Source organism: Passer montanus, unplaced genomic scaffold, assembly GCF_014805655.1.
Source record: "Passer montanus isolate IOZ18808 unplaced genomic scaffold, ASM1480565v1 scaffold19, whole genome shotgun sequence".
NCBI lineage: Eukaryota > Metazoa > Chordata > Aves > Passeriformes > Passeridae > Passer > Passer montanus.
Window position 1 is genome coordinate 9,239,452 of NW_024366480.1, and position 24,131 is coordinate 9,263,582.

Below are 24,131 nucleotides of genomic sequence, written 5' to 3' on the forward strand. Positions count from 1 at the left end.
ATGTACGCCTGATGTTAGTCTGCAAACAATCAATACAACACATTTTAGAGTGGAATCAGGAATCAGATAATATATGGATTGCAAGAATGAAGTGTGAACCATCAACTAGCTACAGTAAACTTTTACCCACTGATTAAAGTTATCAATGTGAATAATGCTAGCTTATCAAAAGACTCAAGTGTGGACAAGCAGCAACACTGGAGAACAGCAACTATGATAAACCTGGTACAGTCAAGTAATATTCTTTCATGAGCCATTGCAAGGTCATAACTTTAGAAGCAACAGAAGCAGAGTACAAAGATTTTTACAGGCCAGTTTCAGAAACACTTGGATATATACTAATTATAAACAGTCAGATAAACAAATTCAAAAAATAAAACCAATGCTTCCTGCAGAAAAGAAATACAAACACCATTTCAAGTGGGCAGGCATGCCCACTTCAGATACACTGGAAAAAACATTTAGACAAGAGCAATAGGTGATGAGCATATTTAGCTTTTAAAGAATATATTCCAGACTGTTTTCTTTCAAGAAATGGAGCAACTATGTGAGTTACAGATACAAAACAAGATGGAGAAAGCAAGCATAATATGAATTCCAACCCAGTAGAAGCTGAAGTGGCTGGGTGGAACAGTGTGTGTCCTATTCTGAACTAGGGTTCAAAACAGTAACACTGCTTGAACACTTTGTATGAAGTAATAGTGTAATATTCACATTAAAATTCAAGCAATTTATGAGTTTAGAGCACAGAGACTATGAGGAAATGAAATGATGTCTTGGTTACATATATAGTCAAATGGAAAAATCTTACTAGTCACTTCTGAACTTTAGTCTAATTGTTCATAAACTCCTAAAGTCCGAACCACTGTCTCATTGCTTACCTCAAGCTGATTAAGCAGCTACCAATACCAAAGTCTTTATCAGTCTAAATTCAGAGAGAGAACTGTGTTAGGGAATAAAGGACTGGACTCAAAACATGGTGTCTATTTATTTATGTGAGACTCAGTAATATCTTCAAACTATTTTTGTCTGACACAAGATTAAGAGAGATTAATTCAATATTTCTTTTCACATCATGTGAACAGCCAATTAATTCAAGTTTCTAATTACTCTTATCAGATTATCTAATTATCTTTTATCAGGGTATCAGGATACAGAATATATATATTAAAAAAAACCAACCAAACCCACCAACAATCCCAAACAGCAGAAGTTCTTACTTGTAAGAGTAAGGGTAGGAACAGAAAAACAAAAAGAAAACTTTTGCTCCCATACTTGCCCAGCCATCTTTATCTCACGAGAAATACTGTCACTAAGGAAAGGTTACATTTCAGTGGCACTCATCACAGTAGGATGCACTGATCTTATGCTGTTTCGGCTTGAGGTGGTTTTGTATTTGTTTTGTCCTGCACACAATCTACATGTACTACAACAGGAGGTGCTGCAGAACCCTGGCAGACTGTGGCACTGCTCACACAACCCATGCACAGAAACCCAGAGAAACTGTGGTATTAAGATGAATGGCCTGCCCCTAGAGCAGAACAAGTTATTAACATGTACCTGTTCTTCAGCATAGTATAGGGAATCAGAGCAAGTGTGGAACATTTGCTTATTCTGTCTCAGAGCATCGAGCTCCTATCTGCTTTTCCTTAAACAGCTGGACCAGGAGCACAAGCAGCTGTTGATAGCACAAAGAAGCATGAAAAGGTAGTCCCGTCTTCCCTGCCCACCCTCCAAATACCTCTCCAGCATATCTGAAAGGCTGTTTGACCTTTTACTGCATTGCTTTAGCTCTTCCTGACATATTAGAAAGCATTAATTCAGTCTCTGGCAGATAGATCACATATCTGTGAATCTGCTTTAATTAGACAAGGACTACTGCCAAATGGAAGTTGATAGGGAGTCGAGTGCTCTTCAGGTGATCCTTTCTGCATTAAATTATGAGCAACTTAAAGTATCAAAAACCTACTCTCCCCATTTCAGCTTTTCTGTGAGACAGTTTTTCTTCCACTTCTGGTAGTTCAAAGACATAGCTGACATACACCTGGAGCCAGGATTGCCTGACAGAGGAGAGTTCTGCATATCACAAGCCAAATACCACGGCAGGCAGTTTTTGTTCTTTTCTCCCCACCTCCACTGAGCAAACATTTTCACCTCTATACATGGAGTCAAGAAGTAGAAGGCCATCAGAGTGAGTATGTACCCCCCTATAATATTATTGTAGTTCCCTCATTAAAAAACCCCAAAATATAAAATGAATAAGACACCAACTGTACTGCTTCAATAGTAGCAAAGTCAGAAAGACACTACTGAACAAACAAGCTCATGAACTCAGACATCACAGTGAATAGAACAAGAAAACCTGAGGGAGTAGCAACAGAATTTGGAATAACAGATTTATGCACTCAGAGTCCACTTGGAAATTCAAGGAAAAGGGACTGTTATGGCTCCTGATCTGGAACCAAGACATCAGGAAGCACAACATCAAACTCAACTCTAGTGTTTCTCTATTAGTCTTCCACTAAGGCAAAATAAATAATTTACAACACTGAAGAATCACAGAGAGTGTAAAAATATTCCCAAAATTAAGAAGAAAAATATATTTACAAAAGGCACAATGCATGGCAGCTATTTAAATATAGCATGTTATCTAGTCTTTCTCTAAGAGTCAAAAGCTTGTGTTCCCCTCTCAGTGCTATTTCATCTGCAGGGACAGTCCAGATAAATATGAATTTGAAGTACAGCTCAGTTAAACCAAACAAAGCCATCAGAATTTACATGGCAGATGGGTGGTTTCTTAGTTGTTTAGGTATTTTTGTTCCACTCACCCCATCCCAAGCATGAGAAAATACTCTAAAGAATTTGAGATTTCTGTTCTTCTTTCAAAACGTTAAATCAAAGGAAGATCAACTACTCAATCTAAACCAGAATTATTGTGCTGTAGTTCCCATCTGTTTTCATTCATGGAAATATTTTCAAGGGATAAAAGCAAAACAGCTACTCTTCTGTCTTCAGCCACGCTCACAAGTCAGTAGACCCAATGAATAAAAGGATCTGAGAGTCCTTGTAAGTCACAGCCTGTCCTTCGTGCCATTTTCCTGGTTGTTTATAAATGACCAGGCTGCACAGCACCACACGTAACAGTACCAGACTGACAATGTACTATGAGGTTCTTAAGCACAGCCGAAGCAGAAGAATGTCTCCTACACATCAAGGAATTTTACAATTTATATATTCAGTTTTTAGTATTAGGTCATGAAATGACTAAATTAAATTAAAGCAGACACATTATGAGATGTAAATATCTTCCACAGCATCTTGCCACTTACTTTTGCCTATCTAAAAATTAGATTTAAAAAAAAGGCACACAAACCAAACCGTACCAAAACCTTAGGAAAAAAAAAAGACACACAAAAACTCCTCCAAACTCTTTAATCATATATTTTCAGATTATGAAGTGCTTAATTCTGTGTATGTCCTTTATACAAATTATTATATTCTTCTGCATTTTAGGTTTATAGTTCATAAAAGAACATAAATTATATACATCTTTGCAATGGCTGACATGTGAGAACTGCTTAATATCATGTTCCTATCTCTGCTAGACAGTGAATTAGACAAACACAGCAAGCTCAGAACAGGCAGAAGATAACACCCTAAGTCTGTTTTGTAATTCAGACATCCACTGAGTCAAAGGATGAAAAAAAGCAATCTTGTTACACAATCCATTACACTTGCCCTATGCTTATGAAGATTGAAGGCTATGAGATATGCCAGGACATAATCCAACACATATTCTTGAAGGTTGGTTTATCTCACCCAAACTCTTCAGAGCAATCTCCTCCGTTTTACAAGAACTAGAGTAGCCACGTGCACACACACAGACAAACACGTGCACCTCTATCTGAAAAAATATCACTTGGAATAGAAAATGAATCTACAAATCAACACAAAATATCAATTCAAACATGAACCTGGAAAGAGTGCTTTCACTTAAGGAAAAAATCCAGCTTGCTTTTGCTGTAGTTTTGTCCTCCACATGTGAGGTATTTGGGAAAATCAAGATGATTCTGAAGAAGGTACTGCCTAACACCATGAAGTGCATTCTGCATTTGCTCCAAGGTACAGAATGATTAATTCCCTGTACTTCAGAGATTTGCAGCATAGCAGAGTTGGCAATGTCTCAGCAACATTCACAACAGTTTTCAATAAAAGATTGAGTTGCTTAATATAAATTACACTTGCACACAATACTAAGGATCTGTGTTCACCCACACTTTTGGCAGGTTAACATAGCCTTCATTCTTCACGATGGAAAAATACAACTCTTCCTTATCCATTTTAATCTACAGATGACAAATTAACACAGAGTATATTACATGTATCAAAAAGCATACATTTTCATATTAAGAAAGTGACGCTGGGGTGAGGAAACGACACCCACAGAGAATGAGGACTCAATTTATTGTTGGGTTTTTATTACAGATGTTTTTAAGCATGCTACTTATCTCCATTGCATGCACCAACCCAAATCACAGAAGGAATGGTCTCATTTTCTGAAGACCAACTAGATAATTTGCTTGAATTGACTGCTGAGAAGAACTTTCTTTCTGCCCTTTAAAGGAATGAAGTCCTCTTAACAGAAACTGTTAAAAGTGTATTGTGTATCATAGAAAAAGTGCAAAACTTTTTAAATTTTTATTTTAAATACTTGGGGGGGAAAAAAAAACCCTTCTACTTTTAAACATATTTAAGCTACAAAAGGCATGTTTTTCCCACAGGATGTAAGTTCTCTAAAATAAAGATAACAGCACAGGATTTCTAATTCTACCTGGGGCTGACTTACTACAGTAATGGTATTTTCAAAATAACAAATTTATTATTCTTGAAACCTAACATTACCTTAAACATAAGTGGAATTTATAATTCTTCAAACTTAAGTTTAAAACCAAAGAAACATAAAATACCAAATTCTGAGGACACAATCCAAGTTTACTTCAAAGAGATCTTATCAGCTGAGATGCTCCACCACAGTGATTGATGTTATGTCTTACATTACAGACATTAATTGGCAGCTTTTTTCTCAGATTTTTTTATCTTCTGCACAAGAACACAGAAAAAGAAAATAATAAATCCTTTCTTAAGGAGTTTTTACCTATTCTGGTCAACACAACAGCACACATTTCTTTCTTCGTAGAGCTTGTTCCACAAGGCTTTAAGTTATTAAACTTAAATTTAATATTCATGTGCAGAGAAATCACAAGACACAGGAGTTTCAAACATACATTCATACAGTGCTACTGGGATAATATATAATATACTAGTCAGTGTACTTAACATGCTCATCCACTCTTGGAAAAAGCATAAATATTACGTGTACAAGCCAGATGCAAGGCTGCATTTCCTCCAGATCCTGCATAAGATTCATAAGATTTTATCCCTTTTACATGAGAATATGATATCTCTGTTACCTTATTTACACCATTTTGTTTCTCTACTGCTATTCAAAAATCCACAGAGAAGAACCATTTCCACACCATACAGCAAAGACAAAATGTTTCTAGAACAGGTGTAACTATCAAAAAAGTTAAACTTGGTAAGCAGAAGGCAGGCCAGGTTTCTGCCACAGCTTGGACAGACTGCTGGATTTAAAAAAAGACAAAACCAACTTTTAAAAAATTCAATTCAACTTTACAAGCTCAAATGGTACCTGACTTGAAAAAGTAAGTTGAGGGAAGCCACAACTGTATGAAAAAACCCCCACCATTAAGTATTTTCCCAAATTTGTAGTTGCACTGTGACAAAAACAATAAAATGAAGGAAAAAGAAATTGGGTGTGTGGGTTGCACAGCAGAAAGGGATGAACATAGTAACAATGTATTTCTTCTAAACTGTTTGGGGGGAGAAGGGAAAACAAAGATTAAAAAGTAGGAGTTTTACCCACTCTTCAAAATTTCAGCAGTCAAAAAGTTGCAGTGGCAGCAGGACCTCAACATGACATAACATACCTGCAAAGTTTGCTTAGCTAAGCCACTGCATTCCAAGAATCATTCATGGAATACACACTGAAACACAAAACTTGCTTAATAACCAAAAGTTCTAGCTAACAGCTGCAGAACCCACCCTTCCACAGCACTTAAAGCCTCCCAGTAGCACTACACTTAACACAGGGAAAAAATGCTTTAGTTATTTTTTTCTTAAATATCAAGTGATTCAAGATAAGCAAAATCAATCAAAGAATGTAAATAAGTTACAACACCTAAATATGGGCTAAATGTAATTAGCTTTTATTTTACAGAGAAAGAAAAGCTAAGGGTTGTAAGTCAGGGATTGTTTTCAGTACACTTAAAACTCCCCCAAAGTTAAGCACTGATCCCAAATGTCCTGATGACTTCTGCCTACTGGTTTCCTCCAGTGCAAGGAGTACATATTCCACTTTCTATGAAGTTACAACAAAAGCAGAAGAGCTTTTGAAAACACATTGCAAATTACACAAAGTATTAGGGATTATAAAACACTTTTTCATTATTATGTTGATCAGTATTTGCAGCCCAGGATTTCAAAGTCCTGAAGATCTCTATTCCTATCAATTATCTGTGCATTATCTCCATAGTAGAAATAGCTGGCTGTAAGGATGCTAAATATGCCAAGCTCCCTTATAGACCAGGGAAGGAGTCCTCTCTGGTGGTAACAGAAAAACACCTCAAACATTCAACCTTATGCAGTCACATGAAAGTATCACCACATCAAGCTAAATTATATTCAGGTATTTATCAAAAAGCATGAGCTGGCACCATATAAAAGTTAAAATTATTTTCAAAATAAAATTCATTACATTTAAGATTTAAAATTGGCTTGAGGATGTATGATGAACTTAAGGATTTGTGACGCAGAACATTTATGAGACTGCAATCTCAGTCTAAAAGCCACTGTCAGACCAGAAACTCTCTTTGCACAGAAAGTTCATTTCTGACAAGTCATTTGGTGCATAGTTAAGAAAAAAACCCATTACTCTTGTTATACACCTCTGAGCTTTCTGGGATCTCCTATGCAGGAGTTTCCCAAGCTTGACAAGGCATCTTTGTGTTTGATTTCCATCCATTCACAGGAACTATGTTTTTTGTTGTTTTCTATACTTTTGTACATGAACATCACCAAACATATCTAAATTTTGCTATCAAGTCAGTACTGAAATATCACATAAGTAGTTCCAGTACCTTTTAAGTGAAGAAAATTAGTATCTCTGTTTCCCCTCCCTTCATCCCTATATCATGACTTTCAGTTTCTGTTGAACAGAAAAGCTTTTAGTCAGAACACTTTCAGTTTCAATTTAGCAGGGGAGTGTAAAAGAATGTGTTCTGCTTGAGAAAGTCATCCAAAGTTAGGATAGCAAGCAGGAGTCAGGGTAAATGGGAAAAATAGGAGTCAGAGGTTAGAAGACAACAGCTATCTAGGAAAAAAAAATAAATCAATTTATAGCTTACTTTAACATTACATGAGCCTTAATTATACCACAACGTTTAACACTCTGTTTAAAGCCAATTCCCCTTCACCCCACTTACTCACAAAATAGTTTAAAATATGAGACTGCAAATGAGAATGTAAATTGCTTCTATAAAGTGATTTGTAATGTTTCTACAGTTTCCAGGAAATCAGCAGCTAAAACAATCTTGCAGAAGAGGGTGACTGCAATTCTGTGGAAAAAAAGACCAAACAGAAAACAAGCCATAAACCAAAGCTACAAAACTCTGATCAAGCCCTGCAAATATGTTCAAAGAATACATATGCTTAAAAAAAAAATCCTCATCTCAGGGTTAGTAAAAGCATCCTAAGAATTCTGCACAGATGAACACTTCCCTTATAAAAAGAAAAGGAAATAAACCCCCCTACAAATAATACAGCACCCAACAATCAATTCAATAATCAATCAATTTTTTGTATTTTTCAAGTGGATGTTAAGCAAGAAACAGCCAACTGTGGTGGAAAGCCAGTTTCCATTTTATGTGGGTTCTTCTTTCAGAAGAAGAAAAACAAATGGACCCAAACCACATCTGCTGTTACTCCAGTGCACCGGTAAAGCCTCAGCATCACAGCCACAGCCACCTGATACTTAAACACCTATTTATGGGGGAGGCACAGACTGAGAGCTGATCTTGAGCACTTACTGCACACCCTGCCTTTCACAATCACTGGGTATGACAAAACACATTAAGTGCTTCCGAATGTAGGTTAGGGGAGAGTGTCAAAACATCACGTGCACCACGAGACATTAGTTGGGGTAAACTGTAACAGGCAAGAACAGGCTCTTTGAGAGGTATTTACCAACATACACTACGAAAAGCCTTTGAGACTTCATAATATCTTGGTAACTGATATGTACAGCTCATCACAAAGCTGATTGTTTTCATTTGACATAATAAAAAAGTGTGCTTTTAAGGAAAGGTCGTTTTCAAACATTTATAAGCTTCTCTTCTAATACACTGCTTATTTAGATTCTAAGGATTCTTAGTATTCTTACAGTAGTGCATTTGTGTGCATACCCTTTTGCTATCTAATAGTAGCTTCTTACAATATACACTGTATTTTTCTCTAAAATTTCAATAATATCCTCTAAACTTGCCCCAGTAAGTGTACGGCATTACAAGGACAAGGCAAAATGAGGCTATTATTTACAAACTTGTGTTTAAAAAAAGAAACACAAAGCCCACGCCAACGCTGTTGCTCAACTTTGTTTGTTCTGTGATGGTGCTGTGCTGTCACTGCATTCACCATTTCGCTTCTGCTGTGCATTTCCTCCATGTTGATGTACAAAAATATTCCTCCTCTCTCTAGCAAAGGTACGCTTTTCAGGTTCACTCTGCCAAGAAGCCCTTAGGGGCAAGGACCCAGTTATTTACAACTTGAAATGCTACAAAATATCAGGCTGGTAATAGTCTTTATTCTAAAGCACCTTTGTGTACATTTTAAGTCTTTTCCTCTGCGCAAGACTGAAACCTATTACCTTGTGCAATGCAATTTTGGTTTACCCTTTCTCTGACAAATAAACCCTTCCCCATTCCAAATAATTTCCTCTTTTGTAGAGCAGCATTTCCACTACTTTCAAAAACAATACAAAGCACCTGCAGCTCTCCCTGCATCCAAATGAAACATTTAAGTCAGGCCCTGATCTGCAAGGCCTGAAACAATAATCCAACATTTCCTCCCAGCAACACGGAGATCAAGAGAATCTTTTTTTATTATGACACAGATTTTAAACAGAATTCAACACAGGGAGTCTTAGGAGTGTTAAATTTCTTTTAGGGTGCAAAGGTCAGAGATGATTTATTTTTCAAATGTCATTGTTTCTGAACAGGTGTTTTCTGCTCTGGTTTACTATGACAACCACCCATGCTATGGACTACACACAGCATCTATTTGTCAGAATTCTTTTGTTCAATGACAATGCTCTCCAGAGGAAGGCCACCAAATGGGATCTCTGCCTTCTTGCAGCCATACTAGTCAAAGCACATATTCAGATGCTTGAGGAAGAAAAAAAAAATTAAATTTTTAATATTTCATTAAAAAAGGTGTATCAAAGAGTTATTTACTGCAACAGTTCAGGAATCAGAAGAAACATTTTACCACTACTACTACTGACAATAATAATCCCATAGAGTATGAATTACGCCTTCTTCCTCCTTCCTTTCTACCAGCTGCACAAGTATCCTACAAGCTGGTATTTTATGGCTAATAATAAAGCCCATTATTTGTTTTGTGGAAACCAAGCACTACAGTTCTGGCATACCTTTTGTCCACTGCTATACTTCATATTTTCTCCTCCCATTACCCTCCAACAGGAATGAAGGAATCCAGTAAAACAGAAACAGAGTTTTATAAAGAAGGATGTAAAGACAACCCCAAATCTGGAATGCACTGAGATAAGCACCAAAACTCTGTGCCATGCAACTTTATGAGAAGAGGCAAAGAAGCTAATGCAAAAGCAAATCAGTGTTTTCATGCTAACAGAAAACAGATATTTATGACCACAGCTAAGAGGCCAAATAAGCCCTCTGCTCAGACCATAAAAAAAAGCCCTGCAGTATGACTGTTCTGTTTCCTGCAGGAAATGAGATGCTTGTATTAGATACCCCTGTGGTTTTCATACTGTAAATGTATCAGCTGGTACAAATCCTCCGGAGAGGACTATTAACTAATGCTTAGAAAGAGCAGTGGCAACAGCAGACCGCACGTAGCACCTCAGAGAAGAAGGGACAAAAGCTGGCGAGTCGTCCCTAAAAAATCTGAGAGCCTGCTGCTGAAGAATACATCTTGTAGTAGAGGCGATGTCTGAGGAATGTACATATCTACACCCTCTTATTTCCCCTTACTCCGCTCACTGCTTCTTTAAATAAGGAGCCTATTGCTCATCACCACTCCTCTCATTTAGGAGCCTCAAGCCGCTCCTCATTAAACCATCCCTGCTTACACGCGGCACAGGAGGACCATCCACAGGCTACACACATCTCACGCATGCATGGCCATTTTACCTCCTTTCCACCGTGATTTAAAAAAAAAATGTTATAATTTTTATTTTTTTCCGTTCACGTTCCCGAGCTGCGAGGGCGCCGAGCGAAGTTCCCGCCGCGGGCGAAGGGGCAGCCCCCGCCCGGGCAGGGCTCCTCCGCCCGGGCAGACCCCGCTGCTCCCCCATCCGCATCGCTCCCGCCCGCCCGCCTGGGTGGAGCCGCTCGCCCTCGCCCGACGAGCGCCGATCCTGTTCTCCATTGCAGAGCCACTGCCAGGGCCAGAAGCGGGGAGGAGAGACCGGGGGGAGGAGGAAGGGAAAAAAAGGTGTAAACCCGTCTGGGGGAGAGCCCGGGGACGGGCACGGCCGGGAGGGCACGGCCGGGGGGGGGGCAGCGGGAGACAAAGGAGGGATGGAGGGTGCCCAAGGAAAACAGGGGAAGCCGGGGAGGGGGCGCTGCCGGGGAGTCCCGCGGGGCACCTGCCCGCCCCGGCACACCCCCGCACAGACAGACAGACAGACACACACGTACCGAGCAGCAGCAGGCGGTGCGTCTGCTTGTACTCCCGCTTCTGCTCCTTGAGCGCCCGGTCGATGCTCTTACTGACTTTCCTCGCCTCCTTCTCCGCCTCCCGCTCCTCCAGGCGCAGCTTCTCCCAGGTCCTCTGGAGCGCCGGCGGCTGGTGCAGCGCCTGCTGCCGCGCCGCCTTCCCCCCGCCGCCCAGGCCGGGGCCGCCGGCCTTGGGCAGCGCCGGCTGCCGCTCGGGGGCCGCCCCATTGCCGCCGCCGTTCTGCAGCAGCAGCAGCGGCGGCCCGTCCGCCTCCCCGCCGGGCTTACCGCCGGGCCGGAGCGGGACGCCGAGAGGCTGCGGCTGCGGGGCGGCGTGAGGCTCCGCCGGCGCTTCGGGCTCCGAGGCGGCGCCGGCGCTGGAGATGGAGCCGCCGCCGCCGGCGTCGCCGAAGAGCCGCGGGCGCAGGCTGTAGCAGAGCCCCATGGCTCGGTGCCCCCGCCGGGGACGGGCTGTGGCGCGGCGGCGCTGGCCTCAGCGCTTCCCGCCGGCCGGGCAGGCGGCGGGCGGGGAAGGGGCGCCGCGGAGCCCCTCACGGCCCCGCTGGGCCATCTTGCATCTTCCTCCCGGGCTGTGGCGGCGGCTCCTCGGCGCCGATCACCTGACACCGACCGAGCTGCCACCGCCGGGTCCACGTTACCGTAAATACCCCAGCGCCAGCCCACCGCGCAGCGCCGCCGGGGGAAGGGCGGGGGCGCCGCGCCGGCACACAGGCGCACACGGAGCGCAGCCCCCCGCCCCCCGCCCGGCCCGCCCCGGGGCCGGGGGCTCCCGGAGCTCCCGCTCCGCGCCCTGCCCTGCCCTGCCCGCGAGACCCTCGCCCCTCACGCCGGCCGCCCTCCTTGCTTCCTCCCCCACTCCGTGTTCCCTCCCTGCCTGCCTGGAAGGGCCGCCGTGCCGCATGTGCGAGCCCCGAGAGCTGCACACCGCCGTGCCCCTCCAGGGCTGTGCCCCTGACAGACAACGGGCGTGCCAGGGGGAGAAGCCGAGGCCTCTCACTGAGAGGGACCCCGCACGGTGACAGCGGCCCCGGAGAGGCCGAGGCAGCCCCCGGCAGCCCGGCATGCTCACAGCTACAACGCGGCTCTGAGCCCTGTGCACACACACGCGGCTCCTCGCCCACGCGCTGACTAAGGATGCCGTGGGAGGAAGGCTTTGGGTGCGACGGTAGGAGAAAATAATAGGCAATGTTGGGGTTTGCTCGCTGTCTCAGGCAGTGTTGGCAGCAGTAGTACTCCAGCAGCGTGCTGCTGTGGGCTGGGGAGGAAAGGCTGGTGCTAGAAAGCCGGTTCCAAGGCGGTGGCAGCTCTCCTCAAGAGAAGACCCGGAAAAATTCAAGTTACTTGGAATGTGTGTCAAACAGGCTCTCCTTCTGCCTCATGCATCTCCATGTTCTTCATAATCTCAGCTGTCCTTTTTCAGGAACGCGTGGCTAGTGGATGAAACTGGGTCTCCAAATCTCAAAGCAAAGGTCATGTCATGTGTTCACTGTTATGACTGACATGTACCCTAGCATAATTTAGAGACTCTAACTTCAGTAACCTTCACTGTGTTCATGAACGTATTTATTCATGCAGCATCTCTTTGGATTCTGTAATGACCTGTTGTATTAGGTCATTGGCTTTATCCCTGTTTTTTTGCAGTGACCAATATTCTGTTAGTAGATGCCACTCTTTATAAAATGTGGTATGAAGAAACAAAGGGAGGTAAAATTCCCATACTTCTTTACAATTAATGAATTAGAGCAAGTTGGATGCAGTTTTTAGTTCCTGGATATGGGAAACAGAATTGGTTTTGTGACAGATCTATTTGTGTCAAATGGTTTAACAAACATCCTATAAAATATGCATTTACCAAGCAGAGAGTTGTGTGTTAACATTCACTGGAAAAAAATCCCCAACACCCTACACAGGCATAAAATAAATAAATTCCTTTTAACTGAAAGTATCAGCTGTCTGTAATTTCACCACATAAAGGGAATTTTGCCACTGAAAATATTAGGAGGATCCAGCACAATCTAGATGTCGTTCTCTTATACCCTTCAAAATGCTCATCAACTACTTAGAAGCCTTAGCTCCAAGAAACCACCCCATAGATTTTACTTCTATTGTGTGTTTTAATACCTGACTTTACAGTGTCCTGGTTGCAATCTTCTTGCAAAACATGTAAGCAGTTACATCACAGCAGAGGATGTTTCACCACTGTTGCAGAGCTGCTCTACCTCAACTCAAAACATTATGGACCATAAGGATACAATATTTCTGACCTTGGGAGTGAAAGATTGCAGCTTTTGACTAAAAACAAACAAGAATTTGGATAAGAGGAATGTGCATGGACTGGGTAGCAGGGATCCTGGTATTAGTAGTTGTATACTTTCTGGTGTAATTGGATTACTGGAGAATTTGCTACTCTTCCAATGATAAAATAAAACCATGAGAAAAACCCAACAATAGGCAAAAGCCAAAGTAATGGTGAAAGTTAGGGATTTAATATGCTTAGTTTTGTGAAGGTGGTCCTTAGAGCTCAATGTATACAACAGCATTTGCAGAACCATGAGCTGCTTTCCGAATAGTACAAGTATATCTATATATAACCTGGCCAAATGAGTTCAGATTAGGTAAAATTTCTCCTGCTAAAGTGCTCCTGGGCATGTACAGTGTGTGCTCAGTAAGTAACAGGGAAGGTGAATGATATATTCACAATTAGAGAAGAGACCTGGCAGAAAAAAAAATGGCACTGTAAAATCCCATGCTTTGTAAGTAATTTTGAAATAGTAGCCCATGTATTAACAACTATATATAGTTAGGATCCTTAAAAGGACTGACCTCTCTGCCAAACATTGAAACAAATGCTCTACCTTATGAAGTGTCACATAAAGTATGTTCACTGAAAGATCTTTCAGTGACCTACGAGAGCAAACTGTGTCTTGAGAGTCTTCCATAATTCTTTTCTTACAATTTCTAATGAAGAACAATAAGCAGCCTGTCTTCTCTCTTCCCCAGAGGAATAGTAATCATCACTACTTCCGGATTAGCATGGACTGAGATTTTCAAGAATTTAAAGCTAAATAGTCAGTATGTTGCACTTTTCTGATCTGAATACCCTTTGAAGAATCTTTCGTGGAATTTTCAAAGGTTAGTCATCCAAACCAGGACTTAATGACTGGCACAGTTTTTCAGTAGCACTATTTAGCCAGAAGTCTCATTGTGTTAACTGAAATTAAAATCACAGGATCATAGAACAGCCCAGGACTGTTCTCTGGAGAAGGGATCCTCAGAATTTCAGCTGGTCTGACCTTTCATGGGAAAGGCAGCCTAGATGAGATCACCTAGTACCCTGTCTAGCTGCATCTTGAAAAACCTCCAGCAATGGAAACTCTACCATGCCCCTGGCAAGGTTTTTCTAGTGAATGGTTGCTCCCACTGTAAAAAATCATTTCTTGCATTGAAATAAAACATTTCCTGGTACAACTTGCACTCATGACCTCTTATCTTCTCTCCATAGCTTCTTGTGGCTACAAATTTCTCTTTTGTCTTTGTGACCACCCTTTAAATACAGGGATAATGTGATGAGGTCTCTCTTGAGCATTCTCTTTTCCAAGGAGAAAAGAAGGTCACTCCTGAACCTTCTCCACAGAGAAATGATCTAAGTCTCAATCTGCTCACGGAGTAGGTTCTGCAGTCTTTGGATTATTTTTTGGCCTTTCTTGGGACCTTCTCCAGTCCATCCAATTTTTTTTTTTTAAATTGTGGGGATGGTTAATAAATAAATACCTTTGGATATTAACTTCTAGTAAACCACTTTAAACTGTTTTTTCTTTTTTTACTTTCAATGTATAGTTCTACCTAAGAAATAACTAATTAGAGATGGTATCCAGTCATATGCAGGAGCTGGGTATGTCTGTGAGATGGCTTTGTTTACTCCAAGGAGTAATACAAGTCAAGTAAGAAAACCTATAAATATTTTTCCTAAGAAGATGTGTCTTTACTGTTTCTTAAAAAGAAGTGCAAGTTATACATTTCTTGAACACTCATATGAAAATAATTTGTGTTCTTTTCCCAGTTTTATAATAACTTTGATTTAACAATATTTATTGACACTCTAGAACTTTTTGGGATTTATACAATGTTCCAAGTTTTAACCAAGAAATGACTGTTTGTCATCATACTAAAAGTGTAGTAAATGCAGTTGCCTTGAAAATATAACTGTGTGGTAATTGAAGAGAGTCCAGCTAAATGAATCTGTAAGAATTTTGATAAGGCAAGCCTCTTAAAGGCAAGAAGAAGCTGTTCTAGGGCTGAACATTTGTTCTGTTCTTTTCTTCTGATAAATCACTATAGTGGTGAATGAGTTTATCCATATTCTGACTACTGCTTTGCCATATTGTTTTTCTGTATCTTAGTCAGAATACTGCTATGAATTCAGAAACTATACATTCAGAACCTGCAGTGCGATATTATTTCTAAATGGTTTTGACATATTTTCCTTGAGATTTTTCAGAGCCTCAGTGATGATTAGTGAAAAATGATGCAAGATTTTCGGGTGTATTAAAGAGGAAAGCAATATGCTAGAAGGAGAAAAAAAAAATAGAGAGTCATGTGCCATGACAACCACTATATATTTGCAAAACTCCTGTTGAGATTAATTTTCCTCATGGATAAAGGGTCTAGGATTTACCCAGATGCCATCAGATAATGAACATCTCTTATCTTCTTTGATAGACACTTGTCAAAAATCTACTTGCTTCTTGTGGGATAAGTACTATTATCCTTGTTCCTAGAGTTTACAATAAACACTAGTGTGCCTGTGCTGCCCTACTGTATCATTGCAGGTATACAGGAAGAGGAAAATACTCCTCCTTGATATACGCTTTTCTCTCTAAAAGCTGAAACCTATGCTGCTGATAGAAAACTTGGTAGTAAGCACAGCTACAATAACAAATCTCTATGTGAAATGTCCAGAGATTAGATGAGTCTCCTGATCTCTTCCCAGCCTCCATTTGTCCAAAGACAGAAGACCGCTGAAAAGACAGAAAACTGTGTCTTTTCCCTTGGTCTTCTTCACAGGACCTTGCAGGACTTATAACTCACCCATCCTACATACAGAGACACACAGAGACACAAACTCTCTCCCCATTCCCCCCCACACTCTGTTTTCACAGAACTTAAACCTTCACCACAAATTTTACATGCCACTTCTACTGTTTGCTTGAAGATTTTTAAAGGGGGAAAAAAACAAGCCTTATAGTGGGAATTCAGCTACAACTGTAAGAGTTGTAGAACAACAGTGATTCAAAACTAATTTTATCAAATCATCTCTCACTCATCACCATGGTATTTTTTGCACCTTGTCATATCTGAGCATGATAGCAGTAAAACCATCTAGCACTTCTCTTTGGAAAGCTCATTCCATGTAAATACTGTAAACAATTTAGCAGTTCTTAAAGCATCCTTCATAAAATATCCTGCTGAAAAAACTGATATAAATTTATTAAAAGTCAGGCTATTAGTGATACCAGTAGTAAAGTTGCCTTGTATCTCCCATTATTAGACATTATTTTTCCTTCCTTAAAACTGTATAAAATTGGGATTTCAGCTAAATTGCAGCACCTGCTGAAATCTGTCTCAGGATGAATATTTTTGTTTGGTTTACCTTCCAAAATACCTCAACCATTTTCACAAAGAGTTTAAAGAGAAAAATACTGTTGCAATGTAAAAGCATCTTACTGGGTTTCAAAAGGATGAACAGATTAGAATTTTTGTATCAGTCATGGTAGATCTTTTTGCTTTAAGAGAAGTGATTACCAGGATATAGAAGACATTTTAAGCAATGCTGGAGTAGACAAGCTTAAGGGAATTTACTGAAAGTACCAAAATAAGATAAAGTAGGTCAGCTTGCTGGAAAACTAGGTTCTGAGCAAATGAAATAAGAAAACAGTTAGAAAGAGATTTATAATGCACATTGTGGGATAAGGTAGTTTTCTGTGGTACTGCATAAAGCAGGGAAGGAAAGACTGATAGGAAAACAAATAAAATTGAAGTTTTTGTATGCCTAGCAGTGTTACCAGATAACATCATGCACTGTTGTAGAGGCATAACTACTGCTGTCTCTGTAGCATTTAGTTTGTTTCTACTTCTAAAGGAACTTGAATAATAAACTTACAAGGCTCCTAATAATCTCTTTAAAATATCTTTGTAAAGATTTCTTTAAAAACTGCTGACCCATGGCATCAAATCAGGGATTTTAAATATTTTTTGCACTCTGAACAGGGGTTTTTGCTTTGAGAAAATCTGATAGCATCTGACTAAATTGTGGCACTTTTAAAATGTGACTTGCACAATCTGAAATACAGAGTAAAAAGCCATCACAGCTTGCTTTTACAGTGAGGAACAGTCGTACTTGCTACAGACCTGATCTAGGCAGAGGGAAAGGACATGGCTTCGGGAACACTTCTATTAAAAGATTCTGTTCCTATTTTGCGTGTGAATAATGTATGTATCAATCGCATACCGAATTTCTTTTAAGTCAGGGAAGCATGCTTTATCTGTGCAACCTCAATTCATTTCCATATAAATATTCATCATGATGCAGTCTTCAACTTCACACAAACAACTTCTCCAGACTAAGCTGTTTGTTTTGGGGACTCTCAGCTCTTGATGTGAACAGCCAGCAGATCTGCAAAAAAAGTCTTAGCAAGCAATAGGGACTTCTAGAACCTTCTGAATAACTGGAAAATTTGTTTTATTTTAAAACATTCTTTTAGATTATTGCTTAAATGCAAAAACTAAATCAAGGCTAGAGAACAAAAAACAGATGAGCTGAGGCCCACAAAACTTTAACTTTCATTTTAATAGTAAGCAAATTATTCTTTCCATGTCAACTGAGAATCCATGTAAAAAAATATATTGAATAATAAAATAATGGAAAAGAGCTGTTTGGAAGGGAACTCTGGGTATCATAGTTCAAATGTGAATTTTGGAAGCTCATACAAAGAGGGAACAACAATATAAGCAGGAATCGATGACAAAATTTGGCTCATAAAATAATTGTTTTCTGCAGTGCATTTTTTGGTGAAAATTGACAGAATTGTTAAAATCAGAATACTCAGTCAAAAAATTAAATTAGGCTACATCAGGATTGACAGTTCCTTCCAAGACTAGCCAGTTAGCAGGACTGAAATAGATTGCACTTGGAAAAGCAATGAAAATAGGAAAGAATTAATCAGTGCTTATTGTAGAAATCAAAGAGAAAAACCAGGAAAGAATATTAAATTAAGAGCAGACTTTATAAAAATATGTTGACATGATGTTTGTCTAAAAGTAGTTTTAACAGAAGATGAGAAAAATCTTCTTGGGTTTTTATGACTAGTGAAATTAATTATTATTTATTTTTACTGAGAAATCCATTCAATGGTGGAAACCCCAGAGCAATTTTTATAATTATAACAGTAATTTCTCAGTCCTGTGTTTTCTGGATCCTCAGAACTAATTTAATTTAATTAACATGGAAGAAACGTTCCCATTCCTTTCTTGCCTTGTCTTACTCTTACTCATTTTTTGATTCATTATCAAGGAAATAAATTTGGAACCTGAATTCTCAGCAGCCTTCCCACACTTCTCAGGACTGACACAGCAGAGAAGTTTAAATACCTCGAGATTTCTCTTTGCTAGGGAGAGACTGTCCTTTTCAAGCAGCTTTATGCCAATCCCAAAATCTAGAGTGGCACAAGCTTTCCTCTCCTCATGAAATGTAAACAGAGAGGATCATCTGCTTTCTTCATCTTCTGCTTTTCTCTCCTTTTGGCTTTCCTTCTCTTCTTTGAGTAGAAATACCAGGCAGATTTCAAGAACACAAAAGTCATACATGAATTTCATTCTGCTTTACTTGACAGTGTCAAGCAACTGCCATCTGATTTCATTTAAGGTATGTTAATAAATAGTGCAGTGACAAACAGAGCCTCTAAATTGTATAGCAATGGACTTCTGCTTTCTGTGTATTAGTTTTCCTCTAGTGGCCGTTATGAGAAACTTCAGGTCCAACTTGAGATAGATTTAATTAACCATTATTTAGGTTGGGTCTTGCAGTAGTAACCTGCAAAAACTTACTCCATTATTCACACATAAATGGCCTTAGTGATGGCCCTAATGTAATTTAAATGAAAATGTAGAATTCAGCTGTTCTTCTCTAAAAGGGATCTGTTTTTGTTCTTACTGCAGAGTGCACAGCTTTCAGCACTCTTCTCTTCTCCAGGATAATGCAGGTCGTGAGGCTGTCAGCACCCTGAAAGAGGGTGTGCAGGGAGGAAGAGGTGGCTGAAAAGTGTGGTGCTTGCATGGGCAGGACTCACCGTTTTATTTCTTGCATTGTGGCTTTCACTGCCATAGTGTGCTATCACAAGAATTTTCTTTTCCATAATAGTCACAAGTGGCCAAGCCAGCATTCAGCTGTGAACACTACAAAAAAAACCAAAAAAACCCAGCCCACTAGAGTTTCCTGAGATGTTAGTGGAGGTATTGGATGTATCAGTTTCAGGTGGAAAGTATTCTACTTGTCAAACATATTTATTTTCTTTATCAATTTTTAATTGGGTTGAAAAAATGGGTTATGACTATTACCTTATTTTTCCTGGTAGCAAAGTAAAATCTGGCTGTTAAAAACAATTATGGAGCAAAGAGTCCACCATCTGCTGATCTGCTGCCTGGATCGTGTAGGCAGAAATGGGTCCTAGGGCTTTTCTGCCACTCTTGCCTCTAGGATACATTTCTAAAGCTGCCCAGCTGCTTGAATGGATAGCATGGATTGGCCAGCCTTGTTTGATGTCTCTTCATGTCTGTGCTGCGGCATGACAGTAAGATCTGAAGTTCAAACAAATTTGTAACTCTTCACAGAGCCCTCAGGGGTCAGAGGTGACCTCGGGACAGGGTCTCATATCTGTGATTGTGCCAGGTGCACACAACATTTGCCTCAAGCTGGTATGTGGTGGCTGCCAGCCTCTGGTGCTGCTATTTCTGTCCTTACAGCAGCACTCCATGGCTGTGGCACACACACCAGAGCCTCCACTGCCTGGCCCTGTCACCACCCAGCAGCAGGAATGGAGAAGGCTGGACCTCTTGGAGAACAGACAGGGTCCCCATGAGAAGCCTTGGTCCGGAGAAATTTCTGGACCATTACTAGGTATGACCACGAGCCTTGACACAACCAGGTTATGGAACTACAGAATCATTAAGGTTGGAAGAGACTTCTAATGTCATCACATCCAGCCATTAACCCAACACTGTCATGTTCACCACTAAGCCTTGTCCTCAAGTGCCACATCTACAAGATTTTTTAACCCTTCCAAGATTGGTGACTCAACTACTTCCTTGGGCAGCCTATTTTAAAGCCTGACCATCCTTTCAGCGAAGGATTTAACCCTCTCCTTGTGCAACTTGTCCATACCTTCTTGTTCTGTTACATGGGACAAGGAATCCAGCCCCCACCTTGCTACAACCATTTGGGCAGCTGTGGAGAGCAATCAGGTCTTCCCTGAGCCTGCTTTTCTCCAGGTTAAAAACCCCCAGCTCCCTCAGCTGCTCCTCATAAGACTTGTGCTCCAGACCCTTCACCAGCAGCTTCACAACCCTTCTCTGGACGTGCAAAAAATTTCCTGCCAGAAATGCCCTGGGTGTGGTTTTCATTGGAGCAGTGGGTCTGTGAGGGGAAGCTCTCCCCTTGGGATGGGATGGTGCCCAAGGAAACTTTCTGGGAGTGAGTGACCTTACCCATACTGTGCCTCTCCTTCTTGAGTGTCTGTTTTACTGCTGGATACCCCTGAGTGATTCTTTAACCCTCTGGGAGAGGCAAACTGAGATTTTGGGTACCCCGAATGAGAGGCTTCCCTTGTGTGTGAGTGACTGTGCACGTGCTTTGGATCATCTGTTTTGTGTCCATGTAATGACAATATTCCCAACTGGCATACCAAACTGCTAACTTGTTGTATATCATTGGTATCCCACTTGTTTGTTTTGGCATTGGTTTTGGTTGCAAATTAAAGTTTGTCTGAGTTATCTGAGGGAAGTTGTTTTTCTGTGCCTCTGTGGCAGTGATAGACTTCTTTTTGCAGCTGAAGACTCTGTGCACTTGCCAATCACTGTAGTCAGCAACTTTGATTAGAGTTATGTTGGTCTCTTTGGAACTTGAAACTACAGGCATCAAGAGTTTTAGAAGTGTTGATGTTGGAAAAGCACTCTAATTCACTATCTCTCCTGCTTCTGGGATAAACAGATGGTCATAGACTCCAAAGGAGGTAGTCAGAGATCTTTTGCTTTCTTTCTCCATCATTTTGGGAGCCTGGTGATGCTTGTAGGAAGAGAGCAGCTGATACTATTTCTGTAACAGGTTCCAGATCTGTAAGGGAAACTTGATAGCATTGGAAAACTCTGGTTTTTCCTTCTCTTTTATGAAAGGTAGACTTATTCTTTTTCCAGTTATATAATACATTTTCTCTGGGCTTCATTGAATTATCCATTTTCTTGATCCTGCAAAGAGTTGGACCTTTGATGAAACAGAAATATTTGCAAGTTCTCAGTATAGGGAACCGAGTACTGCTCGATTGGATTTTGGACACTGAATGAAGGAGGACACTATTAGAGCCCTTCTCTCCAAACACAGGGCCAAAGGAAAAGGAAGGAAAATAGTACATGGAAACCATAAGTGTTCTGGAAGGTTGTGTGGGTATAGTGATTTGGGAGGCTAGAATAGATGTGAACACTTTGAAAGCCATAAAACAGTGTAGGTCTCAAGACTAAAGTTACATTCCTTACCATAAACTTGCAGTGCTTTCACACCTATGGATTGTTTCCAGAGGGAGAATTAGGAGAGATCTCAAAAATCAGAACTTTTTAAAAAATCCCGTTTGTTTGTTTGTTTGTTTGTTTGTTGGGGCTTTTTGTTTGTTTGGTTTTTTTTTTCCCCTTTGTACTTCATAAACTTGCAGTGCTTTCACACCTATGAATTGTTTCCAGAGAGAGAATTAGGAAAGAGCTCAAAAATCAGAACTTTAAAAAAAATCCCGTTTTTTTGTTTGTTGGGGCTTTTTTTTGTTTGTTTGTTTTTTGGTTTTTTTTTTTTCCCTTTGTACTTGGCTATTATAAAAGTTGTTGGATATCATTTGAATCTTGATTGCCAAAGCCAGAATCTTCCATTACACCATATAATGTGAGATTTTTTTTGTTGGGAAACAGCCCCAAACAAACCAACAAACAAACAAACTCGCTTAAACTGCATCATCCTAACTGACAGTGACAACTTTCTATACTGTTAGTGGTGTATTATTATTCTAAATAATGCCAGTTTTGAGAAAGGCCTGTGTAGAATGAAGGATGCAGGATTATACATGTGCATTTTTCTACAGTGGGGGTGGTGACTAAAGCTAGCCCAGTGCCAGTCAGTGCAAGCTGTGAATGGCAAGGCAAGTAATTTCCTTAGAAGGGTGGTATGTTCCTACTTGAAATGCCTAGATAGACTGTACTCTTAACCGGAGATTATCCTTTGTCAGAGGCAATGAGTCCTTTTATTTCTAAACTACCAAGCTGTCCTTATCTCTCGTTTCTTTTGATGCATAAAAAATTACATTGTGGAGTGAAAGTGCCATCTGTGAGATAATTTTCAGAAACATCTACAGAATGGCCCTTCATGTTCACACTTTTCTCTCGTTTTGAGTACATATCTTATGCAGCATGTTGCACAACACAAATGCACAGCCTTTTCCAGAAATATGGCCATGCACCCAATGTAAATGTAATGTCATATTGCACTTTTCAGTTGTGCTAGTTAGAATTTAGTCTGTTTAGATGGATTAACGGGCTGCTTAATTTCTCAGCAAGTATCTCTTCTTGACAAGTGCATTTACAAGGTAAGTCTTGGGATAAAAGGAGATTCTGCATAGGGTGTTTTTTTCTGAAGCATTATTGAGATATAAGTAAAGAGAAACAGGTTTTTTGAATCTGTCACAATATCTCTAAAATAAGGGGGAAGAGGTCAGTTTATCCAGAATCTGCTGTTGCTCTGAGATGACTGTTTGTTGTCAGAAATCTGATACGTGTTAATTCTATTCATATGTCTGTGTAATGTAGCATTGTTGTACTGTGTCCTTTCAGCCACATTTATATGAAATGCAGGAAGTCCACAATAAAGTGTGAATATTTTTCAGGTTCAAGACTAAAAGCACCATGCCACTTGAGGACTTAATATAATTTCATACTAGTTAAATCCAGTACAAAATTTAAGTTCCTGTTTGCTAAATGTCACTCTTGAACGAGGCCAAGTGAATTTTACCATCTCCAGAGTAGGAGCTGAATTGATGGTTTGGGTTAAATGTAATAAGGAGGGAACTGAACCTGAATGACTGATGAAGGATTGATCTGGACCACAAAATCAAGAGGGGCCATTTGGTGCTGGCTTTCCTTTTATGAAGGCTAGCTAATGGTGGAGAAGGGACATGGGAAGCAGGGTCCAATAGCCAGGCAGAACCAGCCAGTGGCAGCTGAATTTGAAGAACAAGAGAAAGCTGACAGTGATAGGTGGAGGTGCAAGTGTTGCAGCTCTTTTCTGTCAAGCTCTCTTATTGTAAAGCTTCTGAACCACACCATTTACTTTGTATTGAAAAGCCTCCTCAGGGAAAGGGAGGTCTCTGCTAAGCTCTGGGGGTCATTTTGCATTGGTGACATAAAAGAACACTGCATGATACCTCTGGAGGCACCTCATGTGGGCAGCAGAATGAGGAGTACAGCTGAACAGTCCAAGTACAGAGACAGCTTCTGAGAGAACATTGTAGAGAAGACAAAAGCCATCACCCATATCTCATTAGACGTAATATGTTATTTTTTGGATGCAGGCTCTGATAAATAAAACTCTACCATCCACCTCTACCAAGATAGAGTACACAAGACAGTTTTTTTCTTCTGTTCTTGTGGATGAAGTTGTTGTGGGGCACAAGGCTGCCATAGGGAGCTATAGAATGTATGTCCATGTTTCCATGTCAGCAAGGTGGCCACTTGGCCTCTGATCACTGCTCAAGA

At 40.5% G+C, this 24,131-nt stretch overlaps 1 protein-coding gene across 1 annotated transcript in view; it reads right to left on the reverse strand.

Moving 5' to 3' along the window:
• Positions 1 to 11,718, reverse strand: part of GNAL (G protein subunit alpha L) — a 183,915-nt gene extending 172,197 nt beyond the window's left edge. The window contains exon 1 of the mRNA XM_039705942.1: positions 11,037 to 11,718. Coding sequence (XP_039561876.1) covers positions 11,037 to 11,499 — 463 coding nt within the window. The 5' untranslated portion in view covers positions 11,500 to 11,718. The remainder of the gene's footprint in view (positions 1 to 11,036) is intronic.
• Between the last annotated feature and the right edge of the window lie 12,413 nt (positions 11,719 to 24,131).